The 20,302-nt window shown below is 36.0% G+C and overlaps 1 protein-coding gene across 4 annotated transcripts in view; it reads right to left on the bottom strand.

Annotated features, from left to right (window-relative positions):
- ZRANB1 (zinc finger RANBP2-type containing 1) overlaps nt 1-20,302 on the bottom strand; it is a 77,651-nt gene that overhangs the window by 30,510 nt on the left and 26,839 nt on the right. For all 4 annotated transcript variants that reach the window (XM_074297129.1, XM_074297128.1, XM_074297131.1 and 1 more), the window contains one exon: nt 12,606-13,456. In XM_074297129.1, the coding sequence (XP_074153230.1) occupies nt 12,606-13,419 (814 nt within the window). In that variant the 5' untranslated portion in view covers nt 13,420-13,456. The remainder of the gene's footprint in view (nt 1-12,605; nt 13,457-20,302) is intronic.

The raw sequence follows: 20,302 nt of genomic DNA, 5'->3' as shown, positions 1-20,302 counted from the left end.
ATTCATATTCCATAGTCAAAAGCAACTAAAAACCACAATTATGAAAGACTCCTAGTTTTAATTCCTGTCAAATTCCAAGAGAAATAAACTATGCTAGCTAATTCAATGTAATAATCATACAACACTATTTTAAAACATCTGTTTTGAAAAGAATAAAAAGCAAGATCTCTTCAGATTTCTTAATCAAAATCGACTATGTCAAATACATAATAGATACTTCTTAGTTCTCATTTCCATATATGTCACTCATCAAATTGTTCTCAACATAGCAATCTGAAATAATAGCCCATCACTCCCAGATCTGACTTGTATAAAAATAGAGCAATCCATCAGTTTTTCAATGTATTTTTATATTTTTCCTTTTGACAAATTAGTTATAAGTTATAAGTACTAATTTATCTTCATGGGAAAAACTATTCAGGTCAATATAGCAAAATTCTCAAATACACAAACAGCACTTGATCAGAAATATGCTTTTGAAGAAAGAAAAAAGGAAAAGATTCCAACACCCCCCCAATGAGAACGCCTCCTAATAAGACATTAGAAATGAATATCATTAATTACTAGTGATAACAAATCCTGATTTCATTAAATTTACTAAAACAGGGAGTAGCCGGAGGCTGCATTAGATAGAGCACCAGGCCTGGAATCAAGAAGATATCTTCCTGAGTTCAAATTTGGTCTTAGACACTTACTGGCTTGTGTGGCCTTGGCCAAGCCACTTAATTGTGTTGGTCTCAATTTCCTCAACTGCAAAATGGGCTAGAGAACGGAAGTGGCAAGCAAACCACTCTAGCATCCTTAGCAAGAAAACCCAAATGATTTCACCAAGAGTTGGACATAACTGAAAACTACTGAACAACAAAAAACAAAAGGCCATCAATATTCAAGTAGATATTTGAGGGGGGCAAAGGAAAATGGAAAAATGTCTTTAAAACACAGAAGTTTCTTCCAAAATCCATATCCAAAGAGTAATGACTGGTATTTTCATTAACTGTATATATCACAACAACCTTGCTGTCTTTTGAGCAAAAACTTAATTTACTAGATTGTGAAGTTAAATTCTCATAGTAAGAAACTTATTTGGATTATTTATCATGTTAAAATTTAAAAGGAGAAATGCATGTTCCTATTCCTCTAAATCAAGTATGATCAATGTTAGAGAAAAATTAAGTTCAGGTCCTTCCATTTCTCCCTGAGGTGCCCATCATCATCAGAGGTCCATGAGTACAGGACCACAAAGTCAGAAAGGGTTTTTAATGCCCTTTATTTATTTATTTTTTGATATGTTTCATGGTTTTCAGTTGTGCCCAACTCTTTGTGGCCCCATTTAGAGGATTCTTGGCGGAACTATTGGCTTGAGTTTGCCATTTCCTTCTCCAGCTCATTTTACACATGAGAAAATGGAGACATAGAGGATAAAGTGATTCATCCAGGGTCACACAGCTCATTATTTAGTGTTGGATCTGAACCTTCTTAATCATCTAAACAAAAAGCCAAAAGGGCAATGTCAAGATCCTAAAGGCCAAGGAAGTTTTTCATTTTCACATATTTATAATCCAAACACCTCACCTAGGACTTGCAAAAAGAAATGCCTTAATAAACAGTTACTGTTAGGTTGACTCATTTTTATCTTCTGATTGTCATTAGAAATGGTATCCATTGCGTCTGTAAATACTACTACTGGAATAGAAGGATTCTGGGAAGACAGCAGAAACACTAAATGGAGAGCGTTGGGGTGAGCTAGGTGTGGCTGGAGATTCAGCAGGAAACTCAGAAACTTTCACCTCTCAGACAGACTGTAGAATCAGAGTCCCCAGAGACTGAGGCAATCTGGCCTGATTAGGAACACCAGGCCCAGCTGTGCTACAGAGCAGAGGCCCTAGGAAAGAAGGAACCAGCACATCTGGAGTGTGTGGGGGAAAAAGAAGCAGAGATGCTGCTAGCTATGGGCACTTGATAGAGGGGGAAGCTCTAGGCTTGGGGTTTCTGGTAAGAAGGGAGAGCTAAAGGGAAGCTTGAGGCACCATCTCCCCACCCCACCATTACAAGTGCTTATACTAATACTTCTTATTAAAAAAATAAATAAATAAACCAGCAAAGAAAGAAACCATCACAGAAACTTACTATAGGAACAGGGAAGATGGGGATTCTTCAGAGGAAGACACTTAAGTAAAAAAAAAAAAAAGTTCTACCCCAAAGAGTAATGTGAAGTGGCTCACTGCCTAGAGAGAATTTCTAAAAACTCAAAAAAAGAATTTAAAGATCAAATGAGAGACAGTGAGGAAAAACCAAAATAAATAAATAAATGAAATGAAAACCATCAAAAAAAAAAAAAAAAAAAAAAAAAGGATTATGAAAAAGTTAACCAACTAGAAAAGGAGATAGAGTCTCAAAGATGAAAATAATTCTTTAAAAATTAGAATTGGGCAATGGGAAATCAGTGAAGCTATGAGACACAAGGGGAGAAAAAAGCCAGATTATATAAAGAATGAGAAAATAGAACAGAATGTGAAACAAAAGAAAACAGATCTGGAGAAAAGATCAAGAAGAGCAAATATAAGAATAATTGGACTACCTAAAAGTTGTGACTAAAAAAAAAAAAAAAAAAAAAGCCAAAAAACCTTGACACAATAATGCAGGAAATAATCCAAGAAAATTGTCCTGGAGTGATAGAACAAGAGGGGAAAGTAGAAATTAAAAAAAAAAAAAAAAAAAAAAAAATCCACCCATCATCACCTCAACAAGATACTTTGGGAAAACACACAGGAATATTATTGCCAAATTTTGAAACCCCCAGATCAAAGAGAAAAATTTGCAAGAAACAATTGTACAGGACTTATCAATAGCTACAATAAAAAACAACAGATCCTGCTATCATATCTACAACAATTAAAAGAACTAGGACTGCCACCAAAAATATCATATCCAGCAAAATTATCCATAATATTGAATGAAAAAAGTGGACATTTAACAAACTTGCAGATTTTCAGGATTTTCTATCAACCAAATCTGAACTCAATAGAAAATTTAACATTTAAGAGCCAATATCAAAGATTAATTTCCAGGAACTCAACATGGACAAATAGTTTATGGCTTTTTTTTTTTTTAATATAAGAAATGTATACTATGGGTCTAAGATTCACAGAATCTTAAAAGAAAGAGGGGCAGTTAAGATAAAAATGTTTAACTATGCCATATAAATGAGGTGTAAAGGAAAAATAGATATAAAAGCATTAAATAGGGAGGAAGGCTCATAGTTCTCAAAACCTACTCACATTAGGAATGAGTTTAATAGACAACACTACATATATACCATGAAGGGTTATAGCACCCTCCAAAATCTATAAAGAAATAAAGAGGGAGGAAGGAAGAGAGGGATGATCCAATGATGGATGGATGGAAAAGCAAAGTTGTGAGAAGACTATATGGGAGGAGTCCATGGATGGGGGGAGGTTAAGTAATAAGACAGGAACAGAATTAAAGCAGACAGCAGATATTTTGGGGGGGGGGGGGGGAGAAGAATGTATATTTACATATGTATAAATAAATATATATTTTCTTAACAATAGTTTGCTTGGGGGTGGTGGACGAATGAAAGGGGAGAAAAGAATAAAGTAAATAAAGTGCAGAGAACAAAGAAAAAACAGACATTCATCAATATAATTTCTTCTACTAATATATATATACTTTCTTGATCTGATAATTTGTTATATATTTTGAATCCTCCCTGATGTTCTACTGGGCATATGGCAGTGTTCTCTTTTGTTTTGTATTTTCCATTTTTCTGTTTTTCTTATTGTTTGCTTTTTTAAATAATAATTAAAAAAAAAAAAAAAAAGAATACTAGAATATTCATCAAGTAAACAGTAAACTTCCTCCTCCCAAAAGTTCTTTGGCAAAAGATCTGATCTGAAGAGATCACCATGAAATTGTTTCATGAAAGAAGGGGGTGTGAACTGTTAAGAGACATTAAAAAAAAAAGAAAAAAAAGAAAAGAAAGATTTTAAGACAGATTAGAATTTAACCTAAAAAAAAAAAAAAAAAAAAAAAACAATCTTTCAAAAGTCTACATCCAAGTCTCACTCTAGTCCACAAACACTAGAAACTAAAAACTCAATCCTAAAGACTATTGAGCCAAGTTAGTGACTTCTGCAAGTTACGGATCTAGTCCCATCTCTTTCCTACAGCAAAACCAGCCCATTATTCACAGCAAACCTGGCCCACCATTGTAGCCTTAAAGGAAAACTTTAAAAGAGGCTCCTACTTTTGCTGCCAATGTCAATGAAACCTTAAGGAGGGCAAAATGACTTCTAGAGATTCATTTTCCCCTTAGTTTAACTGGGAAACTACATACCGAGTTCTTCCAAAAGCTTTGACAATTAAATAATCAGGAAAGAATGAAAAACCAAAACATATATGGGTCCCTCACAGATGGTTTATTGAAGACTCAGCACAGATATAAAAACTATTTGTGGTGCCAGGTGTTTTTCAGATGAGACATACACCACCCAGAGAAATGCTGTTTTTAAAATGCTGTAATAAAAACAAGTTTAAAAAAATGTTCAGTGGAATATATACTTTTAGGCAGAGTTATCAGAAGTAGTAAACCTTATCTCTAGGAAAACAAGGAGGTGTTTATGATATTTTACAGTAGATACAGCATTGAGCCTGAAAGCAGAAAGGCTTGATTTAAAATTCAGCCTCATGTACTTTCTAGCTGTATAACATGAGACAAATCAGTTAACCTGTTAGCTTTGGTTTCCTCATCTGTAAAATAGTAACATAACATAACATAGTTATGAAGATATCAAATGAGTAATAATGGCAAAGCAGTTACCATAGTGCTTGATATATACAGTAAGAACTATATAAATGTTGACTATTACCTATTTATATTTTAGTATTCTGGCTCTTAAAATGTATGTTATGTGTATACACATGTGTGTGTGTGTGTGTGTGTGTGTGTGTGTAGAGAGAGAAAGACACAGAAACAGACAGAATGTGAGTGTAGTATATGTCTGGGTAACACAAATTGTGTGTGTGTGTTTGTGTAAATATATATACACATAAATATACAGTAACAATATCAAGTTGACTAAAGACATACACGAAACTGCCCATACACTAAAAGTTTTTTTTTTTTTTAAGACAGTACGAAGTCAGCTTACACATAAATGTATAGTCAATGTAGTTTGAATGTTATATTAATTAACATTTTCTCTGGATCATTAGTTTTCTCACATCCCCCCGAAAGTTATAACAGGTACAAGTGTCTAAAAAGACTGAACCCCAAGGTTTTTACTCATGAATACAATTAAAGAGAATTTTTAAGGAACATCAAAAACTTTCTATGTCAATCAAAAAAATAATAAGCCCCTACCTTGTCAGGCATTGTGCTAAGCATTGATGATATTAAAAAAAAAAAAAAAAAAAAAAAAAAAAAAAAAAGAGGTTCCAAAGAGAACCTCTGTCCTCAAGGAGTTCCCAATCTAATGGGAGAAACAACATACAAAACCAATCTGTATCCAGGCAAGCTATATACAGGATAAATAGGAAATAATTAATAGAGGCAACGCATTAGAATTAAAGAGGGCAAAGGTCAGAACGGCTTCTTGTGGGTGATAGTCTATGTGTTCTAAATTTCATAAGTTAAGATCTAATGTACCAAAATGCCAAGATATAGAGACAAGAAAAAATTACTAAAAAAGACAAATTCTGAAAATAGCAAATATACTTGAGGATTTGATGAGAGAAAATATCAAGTCAGAAGAAAATAACATACTACATTAAAGCATCACCTCCCTCCCCTATCCCCAAGACAAGAGACACCAAGTTCATAGCAACTTCACCAGGTGTCCAACTCAGAGTGCCCTCTGTCCCTCTGGTGGCAGAGAGTAAGAGTGAAAATCCTCTCTTTAAGGAGGAAGGCCTAGGGCTGACCTATCACCTGCCTGAGTAGACATCACCCCACCCTCGGCCAGACACACTTTCCTCCCACCTTGGCATATGTGTAATCTCCTGCTGGAATAACTGAGGCAAATGGTAAGTAACAATGAACTCCAATGACAATTTGAAATGATTCAATTGTACACGCTTATAACCATGTCAAATAGACCACATAATTTTACTTCCCTCAAATAGCGCTAATTTTTTTTTTTTTTTTTTGAGAGGCAACAGGTGCAGACCAACAAGATCCAGGTGCTCAAGACTCACTTCTTGGCACATATCAGGTGTGTGATCCTGGGCAAGTCACTTCCCTCCCAATTCTGGGTCTCTCCAGAATTATAAGAGACAGAGGTAGTGTCCACCTGCTTCAGTAGAGGAGCTCCCTCATCCACAAATCTGATACACCCCTGACATCACAGTTGCAGCTCCTATCACTACTACTTTCAAGATACCACAGACGAAATGAATCCTGGAAAATATGTCCAACTTACTAATTACACTCATTCTTTGCTTCTTTTTTTTTGTATGCTTTTTTCCTACTCAGATATTACCTCTCTAACAATCCTGATATCTCAACTGGGCAATTCATTGTATTTAAAGAGAAAATTCTAAGGAATTAAGAAAACAAACAAATAATGGCTAAATATTACAGAAGGCACATGTTCTTTTCCTCTTTTTCATGATGATGATAATTCTGTTGATATTTTACCAGCCCTAAAGAGTTCATTTCTAAAATATAGAGAACTGACTCAAATTTATAATAGTTCAAGCCATTCTCCAATTGATAAATGGTCAAAGGATATGAACAGGCAATTTTCAAATGAAGAAATTGAAAGTATTTCCATTCATATGAAAAGGTGCTCCAAATCACTATTTATCTGAGAAATGCAAACTAAGACAACTGTGAGATATCACTACACATCTCTTAGATTGTCTAAAATGACAGGAACTAATAATGACCAATGTTGGAGGGGATGTGGGAAAACTAGGACACCGATATATTGTTGGTGGAATTGTGAAGTGATCCAACCATTCTGGAGAGCAGTTTGGAACTATGCTCAAAAAGTTATCAAACTGTGCATACCCTTTGATCCAGCAATGTTTCTACTGGGATTATATCCCAAAGAGATGTTAAAGGAGGGAACGGGATCCACATGTGCAAAAATGTTTGTGGCAGCTCTTTTTGTAGTGCCTAGAAACTGGAAACTGAGTGGATGCCCATCAGTTGGGAAATGGCTGAATAAATTGTGGTATATGAGTGTTATGGAATATTATTGTTCTGTAAGAAATGACCAGCAGGATGATTTCAGAAAAGCCTGGAGAGACTTACATGAACTGATGCCAAGTTAAATGAGCAGAACCACAAGATCATTGTACACGGCAACAAGACTATACAACGATCAATTCTGATGGACCTGGCTCTCTTCAACAATGAGATGATTCAAACCAGTGCCATTTGTTCAATGATGAAGAGAGCCATCTACACCCAGAGAGAGAGGACCATGGGAACTGAGTGTGAACCACAACATAGCATTCTCGCACTCTGTTATTTGCTTGCATTTTGTTTTCTTTCTCAGTTTTTTTTTTCCTTCCTTCTTAATCTAATTTTTCTTGTGCAGCAAGATAACTGTATAAATATGTATACATATATTGGATTTAACATGTATTTCAACATATTTAACATGTACTGGATAATTTGCCAGCGAGGGGAGGGAGGGGCGGGGGGAAGGAGGGGAAATTTTGGAACAAAAGGTTTTGAAAGAGTCAATGTTGAAAAATTACACATGCATATGCTTTGTAAATAAAAGGCTTTAATAATATTTTTAAAAAATATATATATTTTATCAGCCCAAGAAGAGTTTAGCCAATCTGTCATCTTGTGTCTTTCAGCAATTTAATCTGGAAGCAGCAAATAAAGCCAGGTGCCTTAAGAGCACTGTGATTTGTACATTTTTTTTTCTTAAACAACCACCATTAAGCCTGCCCCAGCCATCTAACTTAGTTTTGGGGAATGATTTCATCACTACCATATTTAGTTGTTTTTCAGTCATGTTTGACTCTTTGTGACTCCATCTGGGATTTTTCTGGCAAAAAATATTTGCCATTCCACTTCCAGTTCATTTTACAGATTTTACTCAACAAACTCCAGGGGCTTCCTATTGCCTGTAAGATCAAATACAAAATGCTGAGTTTGATATTCAAAGCCCTTTATAACAGCCTCCTTCTTCCTTTCCCCAGTCTTCTTACACCATATTCCCCACCATGTAATCCCGGATCCCATGACCCGGCCTCCAGGCTGGTCCATCAACAAGACCCTCCATTTCTTGACTACAGAAATCTCTGTGTCCCATTCCTGGAACACTGCCTCCTCCCATTACACATATTAACCTCCCAGTCTTTAACACCCAATTAAAAATCCTATCTTCTACATAGCAAGACTGTCCTAATCTCTCTTCATTCAAGAGTCTTCCTTCTGTTCATTACCCCCTATCTATCCTAGGTATAGCTTGCTTTTAATATATATATAATTTGCTTGCAAATTATCTTGCAAAAGTTGTCTCCCCCACTAGACTATAAGCCATGAAGGCAGGAACTGTCTCTTGTTTCTTTTTTGTATCCCATGGCTGAACATAGCCCCTGATACACAATATTATTGATAAATCGAAGCTCTGATTAACATTTAAAAAGATAGCAAAGAACATGGATATGGACACTAAAGAGTTACTTGCCAGGTGAACAATTTCAGTAGATAAGTCCAATCTGATATATTCCAATGACAACAGGAACCATACACACGCTAGTGTGCCAAACTGAGAATGGTACAAAGCAAGGCCGACAAACCAAGCATAGAAGATAAGTGGTCAATGAAGCCCCAAAAGCAGAACAACTGACAGAACCCAATAAGCAACAATCCCATATGGCAGCAGCCTCAAGCTCACAGGACAGCTGTACAGTATCACCTGGAGCCATAAGCTTAAAGCACATTGCTGAGCATCACGGGAGAGAACATACACAGAGCAGCTTCCCAAAGGCTCCTCAATACCCAATTCTGCCCTTCCCATTTCTATTTACAAAATACAAAGGATAGTCTCCAAGGGAGTAACAACCCTGTCTATTCATCAACTCCCTAAATATAAAATGAAACCACTATTAACATCCCTTTAGGAAAGAATTTCTGTTAATCTTTTGTGTGTCCAGCACCTCTTTGACAATCTAATAAAGACAATGGACTGCTTCTCAGAATCACATCTTTAGATTCACAAAACAGAGTACCTAAGATAACAGCATCCAATTATATAATAAGATAGTTATCAAAAACAAAACAAAACAAAAAAAAAAAACAAAAAAAAAAAAAAAACTTTTTTTTTAAACTCAGGCTGTAGGATTAAGAACCCCAACTTTCAACATGATGAGGATCAAATTTAATTTTGCTAAAAATATCACAGTAACATGATATTCTGTGGACAAGATGATCCTCTTGCACAGGACCATTGTGAGGGAAAAAAAATCCTGGGAAATCAAATAGAAAACAAACACAATTTTTTGCAATCTGGAAAAAAATATACATACCATTAATGACATGCTTAATATTCATGTAATGCTTATTCGTTTGGGGGCCATATTAAAGCCCTCTATCCTTTTCAACTGCAAGTGATAATATCTTCAAATAAATTACCTTACTCTGAACAGAGAAAGAATAAGCGAAGATGTCAGCTCAATAGAGGCACTCAATGCTATAGGAGTTGAAGAAATAAAGCTTCAAGAAGTAAAGATCTCAAAAACTTGGTCTTCTCAAAAGGGATACATCAGGAGTTACTATTACAGAAATATGATTTGGACTTTAATATCTAACTATCTTCCTATGATCTTAGTTGCAATCAGATAAAAAATCCAAAGATTTACTAGAACTTTAAATGGGCACTTACCACAAAGGTGAAATAGTCATCAACTTCAGCCTGATGGCTTGGCTCACCCCTTTCAATATGAATTTTCACCTTATTTGAGATATGAGGTCTACAATCATATTTCACCTCTTTGGTGAAAAGGAAAGAAACTGCTCAACCCCTAAATTCAAACTCTAATGTTCTTAATCATCTAGTTTCTATCGTTTCTGATGATACAGGATCTCCGATGATTGTCACCACATGTGCTTCCATCTTTCCTCCCCACAATATCCCCCTCCCAAACCCCTATTCACATAAAGCAAATGTGAGCCACACCTCTCTATGACACATCATGTATGTGAAATTTGTATCTAGCAGTCCAGAACTCTTACTCAAATGTTGGTGCTTGGACAAATGAGTCTCTCATTCCTGGTTAGCTAGCTAAGAAGGTAGCAAAATTTTTTTTCATGGTCTCAGATTTAGAAGCTCCACAGCCCTCCTTTTGCAAGCTGTATAAAACAATAAATAGCTACATTTGTAGACATTGGACCTGGGAAATAGATAAGTTTCTGTCTAATAAATGAGGAAACTGGAGCCTAAAGAAGTGAAATGACAGCCCAAGAAAACATAGGAAGGCAGTAAACAGCAGAGCCAAATGTCCTCCAAATGCAGCGTGTGCCTTCTCTCTGCCTCAAAGCAAGCAACAGCCCTAACAGTTACTCCCACCCCCACCCCCCACAAGCAGCCCAAAAGCAGAGTAAAAGAAGAGAAACTAACACAGATTTTCTGATATACATCTCAGACTTCTTTACTACCATGATTACTTAAGCAGGTACTCTGTTTAAGACAATTATGACAGAAATAAAGAATTAAGTAAGACATGTGTTTACATAACAACTTGAGGCCAGGACAGAGCTATCAGTGTCAATTAAATAAGAACTATGTTCTTTTCCCTGGATATGCTCAGAACACATAATTATGGCAGATGTGCAAAAATATCTGCAGAAAGACAAGTCAAAATTCATAATACAATACTAAAAAGCAGATCCCATCAGCCATTAAGCTCAACATCAGATACTTAAACTAGAACAAGGGCTCAACAGATTCAAAGACTGGCCTGACAATCTTATCAGAGCCTGATACTGGACTTGGGAAGAGAACATAGGCTACTGGCCACAGAATGCTTTAGGCAGACATGGTACTAGGATCAGTCAAGGAAACAATTCCTTCTTTTGGTTTCTCTGTTTCAGGGACACAACCCAGCTATACAGTTCAATTAATTTCCATTTGTAAATCAATATGCACGTTAAGAGATACTTTTATTTATTAAAGCATACAAGAATCACTAGCATCTACTAAGAGGATTCATTAAGTTTATTATAAAAGGTATGTGATTAAAAGAAAAGGGCACTTGTTTTTTTTCTTTTAGGTCTCCTCTTTTTTTTTTTTTTTCCAACAGTGTATTTTTAAGTCTACCTGGAAGTATTACCTTATCAAGTTTCAAAATATGTCAATGACATAAAAGAGAAGCACAGATAAATGGAGAAAGATTCCTTGATCTCCTTTTTATACCCCAATCCCACATAAAGGGCTATTCTTTCAAGTCAAAAGCTAGCATATAAATACCTAATATATCTGCAGTTATGTATACTCAACATATATAAATAGCTCCATCTTTCCCTTTATTTAAAATATAGTCACCAAATTAAGCAATAAAGAAATTAAATACTAGGAAAAGATTTGATATTTCCAAAAAATTTAAATCTTTCATTTTTCATGCAAAATAAATTCACTCAATAAAAAAAAAAAAAAAAAACACCACAGGATTTCAAAATAGTTGTTCCTACCCAAAATAATTTACATTATAAAGTTCAAATGTTTAATATACTCCAAGAAGACTCATAAGACTCAAGTATTTGCTGTGAGATTTCATCACAAAGAATTAATTCACAAGGTCAATAATAAAGGAAGTACTGCTTATTATATATTTTTTTCTTTAACAAATCTGAGCTAGTAGTTGGGACCAATATATGACTTAAGAAAACACTACAAACAAATCACAGATCAGAATCTGATTTTATGGAATCAAATTGCCATAAAAAAAGTAGTTTCCTCAAGCTTGTAAATATTTACAATAGGACATTCCTATTACATTAACATCAGCATCTTCAAGGTCAGCATTATGTAGACACCATCTCCGAATCACATTTTTGTGTTATTTTTAACGTCTGACTAAAGCTTCTCTCATCTCAAGATGCTTAGATTGTTTACAAACACTCCCAAACTTGCAACTGGGGTGTTCCACAATCACATCTTGTTAGAGTAAACAACACAGCAGTTTTGAACACAGGTACATATTTGATATTGGTTTGTTTTTTTAAAAATGTACTTAAACAGGAAGACATTTATTCAATTAAAAATAAGTTATGATAAAGCAATATTGAGGAAGAAGGGCTGTGAAGAGAGAAAGATTCAGAAACCCAGGTCCATTCATGCTAGTGAAGGCAACAAAGCACAAAGCACACGATGTAATGGCATATACACGTTATTAATGAGGATAAGAATGCTGAAGAAAACTGATCCCAGAGAAAAACTTCCATGTCAGTTTTAAGGCCCCTTTCTTCTCCCTCCCTCCATCTCTCCCTCCTCTATCTTCCTTTCTCTGTCCCTCTTCTCTCCACCCCCTCCCCATCACCTTTCTCCTTCCCTGCCTATCCCCTTTTCCATTTCTCTCGCTCTGCCCATGCAAACAATGCAAAAATAGGCACTTACCCACGCAAGCATTGAGGAACAGCCAGTCTGTCTTTTTCATTCGGTTTTTAATTTGCTTTAGCTTTTTGAAGTCTACTTCAAGTTCCTCTTTGCTGCCAACAGCACCAGCTAATTCAATTCTCTGAAAATCCATATTCATCTCAGAGTCCCGCTGAGGTGTAGGAGGAGATCTTCTCTGGCTATTTCCCCCACTGCAGCTTCCTCTCCACCGAGTTCGGTCTTGTTCATTGATTAGGGAAGAAGCCTCTTCTGTCTCTGCCAGTTCTATAGCTTCAATGTTGTTAGGTCTGGGATGATCACAAACAACACATTTCCTAGCCTTGGCCCAGTTTTCATATGTGCAAACAGAACAAGTCCAATGCTGGGTCCTTGTGTTCAGTTTATTTCTATCATTATACTCCTCACAAGGATCAACTGAAAAGGGGGCTGGCCTTGAACCTGATCCTGAGGACTGAGGAGATTCTGTGGGACTCCTGGTCCTTCGCTGGGACAAGCATTGGGTACATCTGATTGCTCTTGGCCAGTTCAAATACGTGCACATATGGCATGACCATTTGTTAGCATTTTCCACAGTGTATGAAGACTTAACTCTTGGTCTTGCACTGGAATCTGGACATATCAAAGGGCTACTTCCTCCTTCAGTAACAGAAGGATCCCAGTCTCTACCAACATCACTCGAACCGCTTTTAAATGGATCTTCAGTAATAATTGTTCCACTTGGTCTCTGGGCACGACACATGGTACACTTGATTGCAGATGGCCAATTTTCGTACGTACAATACTCACAAGCCCACTTAATTCCACGTTCTGACATTGTGCACTTCTTGAAGTGAATTATGTCAGGCAGGAAGCTATAAATAATTAGGATATGGTTATTAAAATATAATGACTACAAAATAATTTTACCTCTGAACAGACATTGACAAGTTACAAGTATCTCAAGAAAACATCAAATTTCTTAAAATGTGTATAAAAAAATGAACCACCCTCCCTCCCTATTTCAGTTATGAAATTTTATTTTATTAGGTAAGCTTTAGGGAAAAGTTTTGGCCCCAGATGTAAAAAAATTATTATTTCAAAAACTACATACAGGTACAGAGAAAGGAAAGAGGGAAGCACGCATAGAAGAGGAATTTTCACTAGAAACTACTTAAAAAGGAATGGTTTTAAAAGGGAATATGCTAAAAATAGAACAGTTTTGAACCAAGACACAGTTTTGAGTTTCCCAAAGCTTATAGAAATTATGGAATGGAAAAGATGATAAAAACCCAAACAATGCCTAGGAACAAACAAAAACCTTTCTTAAAATTGTCAAATGAAGTTCCTTTTTTCACTATTCTTCCCCTACATGTAACATCTCTTGAAAAAAAAAAAAAGAGCAACAATTTCAAAAGTTTCTCAAGTCAAAAGCAAGGTAATACACTAATCCCCTGCTAGACTGTTTCCCTTTATTTCCAAGAACAGTTTGCATTAGCTCTTCCTCCAGTGCTTTCAAAAGCATCACTCCTAAAATACCTGCTTTAAAGTTCATAATGAAACAATAAAAAATTAAAGATGTTACAGCTCCTTTTAGAAACATTAAATTCCTAAAAACTACATTTCTTATGTAAGTAGAAAAGGCATTAAAAGTGAATTCCAAAAAAAGTATATGTATATATACACACATATATACATATGCATACACACACAAATATACATTACATAAAGACATACACATATACACACCATATACGATATATACTTACATATACATACATGTACACACAAGCTTTTCAAGTCAAAAAAAAAGTCTTAGATGGAAGTCCAGTTGGACCAAAAGATGGGAAAAGATAGATGAGGTACTATATAAAGATCTTGATATCATATGATTCTATTTTCCCAATATTTAAAACACGATTCAGTGTGTTCTATATCAAACACAGACTTCAAAAAGTAAAATATAGTCAATTCTATTATTTCTTCAGTTCAATCCACCTATCATTTATTTATCTAACATTATCTAGGAGTCTGGCTAAGGGGATATAATGTGAAATCACATATAATTCACTATTTTGTCCCATTAGAAGGACTATAAACAGAAAGATGAGCCTCATTTGTGAAATGATGTAGCTAATGTAGAAGCATGTCATTCATTAAATACAATTGTAAAATCTGAGATAGGGCTCCCCAATCCTCCACTGTCTTTGTACCTAAGCTCAAGAAGAAATTCAATATTTGAAAGCTAACCTGAACTACTTACTAAGCACACAAAGAGATTACTTTCACTGGGACAATAAAACTGAAGGCACTTTCCTAAGACTACTGATAACCACTACAAACAGTTAAGTCCATGTAATTCTAAATATACTTTAAAAAAAAAAATTCAATTTACTAAAGTTCTACTCTGGTACTACTGATCTAGAGAAGATCCAAGGTTCTCAAAGGGGAACACAGACTCTAGCTCTCAAGCTAGCTATCTCAGGTGCTCTCAAGCTAAAAATGCTTCACAATAAGAGACCTATGACCAAGAACTTATTCAGATAAATCAGAAAAGATCCATTCACCATGATGGTCAAAGAAGATGAAGTAAACATTTAAAATGTAGCAACTCTACTAAGTTGCAAAGTAGTTATAAGATATCTCAATGGAAAATTTCCAACACCTCTAAAATCATAAATACTTGAACAAATGCATAAAGGAATCATCCTTAAAAAATATATATAGATCACAACAAAGAAAAACTTTAATTTTTACAGAGAATGACAACTATTTTTGTAATAAAAAAAAAAATAGTTAAGTTTTAAGTCAAGGGACCTTGATTCAGATTCCCACTTACCTTTCATATGACTTAGTCAAATCATTTATCACGAGCCTCAGTTGTTTCCACATCCATAAAACAGGATGAGGATAGTACTAGCTTTACCCTATATCTCACAAAGCTGTTTCAAAAAACTAAAGAAACAATGCATATATTCTTTTTTCAGCTATAAAATGCAATGACAGTCGGAAGTTATACACTAACCATCCAATACAACCTTTCTTCCTATTTACTCAGTAAAAGGAGAGAGTTGGAAAAGATGATAGTTTTTACTCTGTGATCCTATCTGATGTCTAGTTCCTTAAACCTTTGCCCAGAGTCACCTCTCCTATCACCAGTTTATATCTGGGTAGGCACTAGAGTTAAGAGAAATGCAGAGAAACATGAATTCCTTCCTCACTTTTCTTTCCAGAGTGTTAATTAGAATTTACTATGGGAGTGTCAATGCTCTTTCCTATGCTTCCACTTCCAAAATATACACTATTAAAAAGACTGCTTCTGACTACACATGCATTATTTAGATCAAATTGCCTATCTTTACAAGAAGGAGAGCAGGGAGGGAGGGAAAGAACATGGAACTCAAATTTTAAAAAGCAAATGTTAAAAATTGTTTTTATATATAACTTGAGAAAAAATTTAATTAAAAAAAAAAGATTGTTTCAAAACCAACAATATATTTAAGACAGCTACTCTGAAAGTTTTTAATACCCAAACTGATAGCTTTCCATTTGTTCATTGATTTGATTTATAAATCTTACTTTTTTTCTAACAAAGACAAGATTACATCTTCAAGTGGTACAGAATCTGATTTTCTCAAAAAGACACTACAAAGACCCTATGTGATTCTGGACTCTGAAGAGATACTTCCACCAAGAGAACTAGAGCTGAGTTTGAAGTGAAACTTTCAAGTGGACCTAAATTTATAGAAAAGTTTTCCTTTTACCACATTTTAAAAGATTGAATCTATTAATTTCTTCTTACTTAATAGTGAGCCACTATATTTGTAATTTAAAGTTAACAAGACTAAACAGCCTTAAAATATGCCAATGTCTTTATATTCAGTATTCTATCTATTTATAGGAAGAATTTGGGATTATAGAGAATATTTATAAGACTAGTGACAGGTCAACTGATTATCTGCATTAATGGAGGAGAAAAAACAGAGTGACTAGATAAAAGAAGTCCAACATTATATTGACTGGGAATGAATTCAAATTTTATTACAGAGAATTTCCATAAAAGTACATCTACAGAACTAACTGAGCCAGGTGCCAGAACAAGATATCAAAAGCTACAAAAGAAATAAACCAGTTTCATATTATAATCTTATAATTAAGGAAATTTTGTGAAGGGAAATCACATATCAGGGATGACCCAGCCAGTTGATGAAAGATAATTCAAGAAGTTATCATAACAACTTAAGTGTTTAAGTTTCTTTCATTTAGCCACACATACAGCCAAAACAACATACAGAACCAACGACAAAATCGAAGGTCGATGCCTTCATCAGAGAAGTAATCCGCCATCCTTTACTGCCAGGCCTTCTACACAGGTGCCACTAGGGATACAAAGACAGTCCTCCTCTTGGAATTCGGTCTGGCGGGGAAGATTTTAATGTGTTCTGAGATAAATAGAAATGGGTTATATAGAAAAGAATTTGCCCGAGCAATTGGGGCATCCGGAAGACCTTTTGAAAAAGGTGAAACTTTCCCGGAGGCCCAGAGAAAGAAAAGAGGAAGTGGAGCATTTTAAGCATGAAGAGGTGAGAGATGGAATGTTATATATATATGGAGTCCAACAATGCAGTTTGGCAGCAGCATACACTGTGTAATCGGCCTGGAAAGGCAGAATGAGCCAAATGTGGCAAAGTCCAAACCCAGCTTTGCTACAAAAAATTTCACAATTTTTCTGATTCTAATGGTAATTTGATACTCAGAAACCGGACACCCAAAAGTTAATAAGCATCTAAACTGTGGCCATAGAGCTGGTACCTTGTCATATAGGCTTGAGCGCTGCCCAGTCAGACTCCTAGTGTAACCGTTTTTAAGGCGCTACGAAGAGGCCTCAGAGGCTAGTTAGTCTACTTCCTCACATATCACAGATGAGGAAACTGAGACAGAGAAGGAGTCTTCCCTAAGGTCACAATGAGATCAGAAGACAAGCAGTCTTAAAAAGTTTTAAGCAAAAAATGATACCAGCACATAACATACAATAACTTTGTCAGAAAAGAAAGTGTATTAGGATTTGGGGGTGAAAAACATCGCAGAATATAAGCAATGGAATTGCTTATGAAATTCAAATTACATCTATGAATACCCATAGTAATAATAATGATTCAAAAAGAAATATTTGCTCAAACAAGTGATTTTGCATTTACTAAAAGGAAATGTAATGCTCGACACTTTTCTCCAGATCACTTAATATAAGAAAAAGAAAAATAAATCTCACCAGTGCCATTATGAAATTAAGATGTAATTGTACATTAATAATACTTTATCACATTCATTTCAAATTAATGTATAAATTCATCTGAGTGAAATCCAAAAAAAACAACAGGACAAATTCTCTTGTATAAGAAATATAACTTAGCTTTGGCATATGGCTGATTTACCAAATATTCTTTAAATGAAATAAAAATCACTGTAATAAAAAGCCTAGATACAAGACTTAATTCAATAAAACTTGTCCTAGATAATCTGCTCTACCTAGTCTTCTCTCTCACTATCTACTGGCTTCTTCCCTGGTGCTTTCAAAGCTAGGTCTGCCCAATCTTCAAAAACTCCCCCCTTGGTGTCTCTCAATATTATCCTCCATCTCTTTCGGTATCTCTCCTAGCCAAACTCTTAGAAAATGGACATTTATTGCTTCCATTTCCTCTTCTTTTACTAACTTCTTAACCCTTTACGATCTACTTTCTAAACCAATCACTCGGTTGAGACCACTCCTTTCCAAAGTTACCAAGCATCTCTCCAGTAACAATTGTAATGGTCTCCCTTTCAGTCCTCATCCTTCTTGAGCTCCCTGTACACCCCAAGATGGAAATCCTACCAACATCTTCAACTCAACATCTTCCAAATGGAAATCATGATCTATCTACCAAAACCCTCCCCCATTCTCAACTTCCCTGTTATTACTAAAGGCATCCTCCTGATCACCCAAGTTTGGTGTTATCCCCCCACTTCTCTTTCGCACCAAGCCGCCCCATGGCCAATCTGTTGCCTTTGTAATATCTTCCATACATGCTTCCTTCTCTTCTCTGAGACTGCCACCACTTTAATGCTCCCCCTTCTTCCCCCGTCTCAGAACTCCCTTCAGAACTATTTCAACAGTCTGCTGGTTGGTCTCCCTGTCCTGTGGCTCTCGATTCCCATCATTCCTAAAGGTCATTTTTCTTTCCTTCCCCCCCCCGCCCCCTCCCCATTAATACAGTCAGTAAATTCCAGTGGGTCTCCATCAACTCCAAAATCCTTCATAATCTTGCCCCCAACCTATGAATCTCCAGTGTTCTCTATTCTATACTCACCCTCATGTATCCTGTGTGATCATTTTGGCCTCCATACTATTCTTTCTACAAAATGTTCCATCTCCCAACTCAATCAGAAGCCCTGTGCTTGTAATGCTCTCTCTCATCTTCACATCCTCCCAGCTTATTGACTTCCTTTAATTCCCATCTAAAAACCCACTCTCTATGAGCTGGGTGGCCTAACAGATCAAGCACTAAACCTGGAATAAGAAAATGCAAGTTCAAATCTGGCTCCAGATTATTAGCTGCATGACACTAATTATAGTTAAGTCAGTTAATCTGTTTGCCTCAGTTTCCTCATTCTAAAATTTGACACAATTGTTGTGAAGACCAATAGACATAATATACATCAAGTGCTCAGCACAATGCCTGGCACACAATAAAGAGATATCTAAAATAGACTGTTCCATCACTCCTTCCCTTCCCAGTTCCCCTCCCCCAAAGCTAGCCTTCCCTCCATTGATCATCTTTCTAATTTATCTTGTTTGTGCACAGTTGTTGTTCACGTGATATCTCTCACAAAAATCCAAGACCTGTGAGAGAAGGTATGGCTCTTTTTACTTTATTTTGTATCCCAGAGCTTAGGATGGTACTGACAACATAGTTAAGTGCTTAATAAATGCTCAATGGTTGACTTGCAATGGCCTTTGAATTGGTCTTCCTGCCATAAGTCTCCTCCTACGCCAATCCATCTCATGTCCTGTCCCACATCTCCCCACACTGACACCAGCACTCATCTGGATTGCTTTGATATCCTTCTAACTCATACCCCCACCTCCTTCCGAACACATCTCTCCACTCCTCAAAACTTTCATGGCTTCTTAGGCCTCTAGCATTAAATATGAGACTCTTCAGTTTGGTTTTTAGAGCCTTTCCCAGCCTGGTTCCAATTATCCAGTGTCATATATCACTGTACACACTTAGCCTTACAGACAACACTCCAGTTCCCTTGTACTGGAAGGCATTCCCTTCTGACCTCCACACCACAGAATTTCTTCTTTCCTTCAAGATTCGGTTCAAACATCACCTTCTATATGAGGTTTCTCCTGATCTACTGGTCACCCCTCTGACAACTAGTACTCTCTCTTTCCCTAAATGATCATGAAGTTCTGTATGAGATTCTCTGTGTACATATTTCTCTCTTTCAACAGAATATAAGTTCCCAGAAAGCAAGGAACGTTCAGCTGTAGCACAGCTCCTGACAAACAGCAGACATTTAATAAATGGCACAATGGATAGAGCACCAAGCCTGAAGTCAAGACAATCTCGGTTCAAATCTGGCCTCAGAAACACACTAGCTATGTGTGTGCCTCATCTTTCAAATGAGCTAGAGAAAGAAATGGCAAAATGGCACTCCAGGATCTTTGCCAAAAAAAC

Source organism: Sminthopsis crassicaudata, chromosome 2, assembly GCF_048593235.1.
Source record: "Sminthopsis crassicaudata isolate SCR6 chromosome 2, ASM4859323v1, whole genome shotgun sequence".
Lineage (NCBI taxonomy): Eukaryota > Metazoa > Chordata > Mammalia > Dasyuromorphia > Dasyuridae > Sminthopsis > Sminthopsis crassicaudata.
The sequence above is the reverse complement of the archived record's forward strand: the minus strand, read 5'-3'. Positions and strand labels throughout refer to the sequence as shown.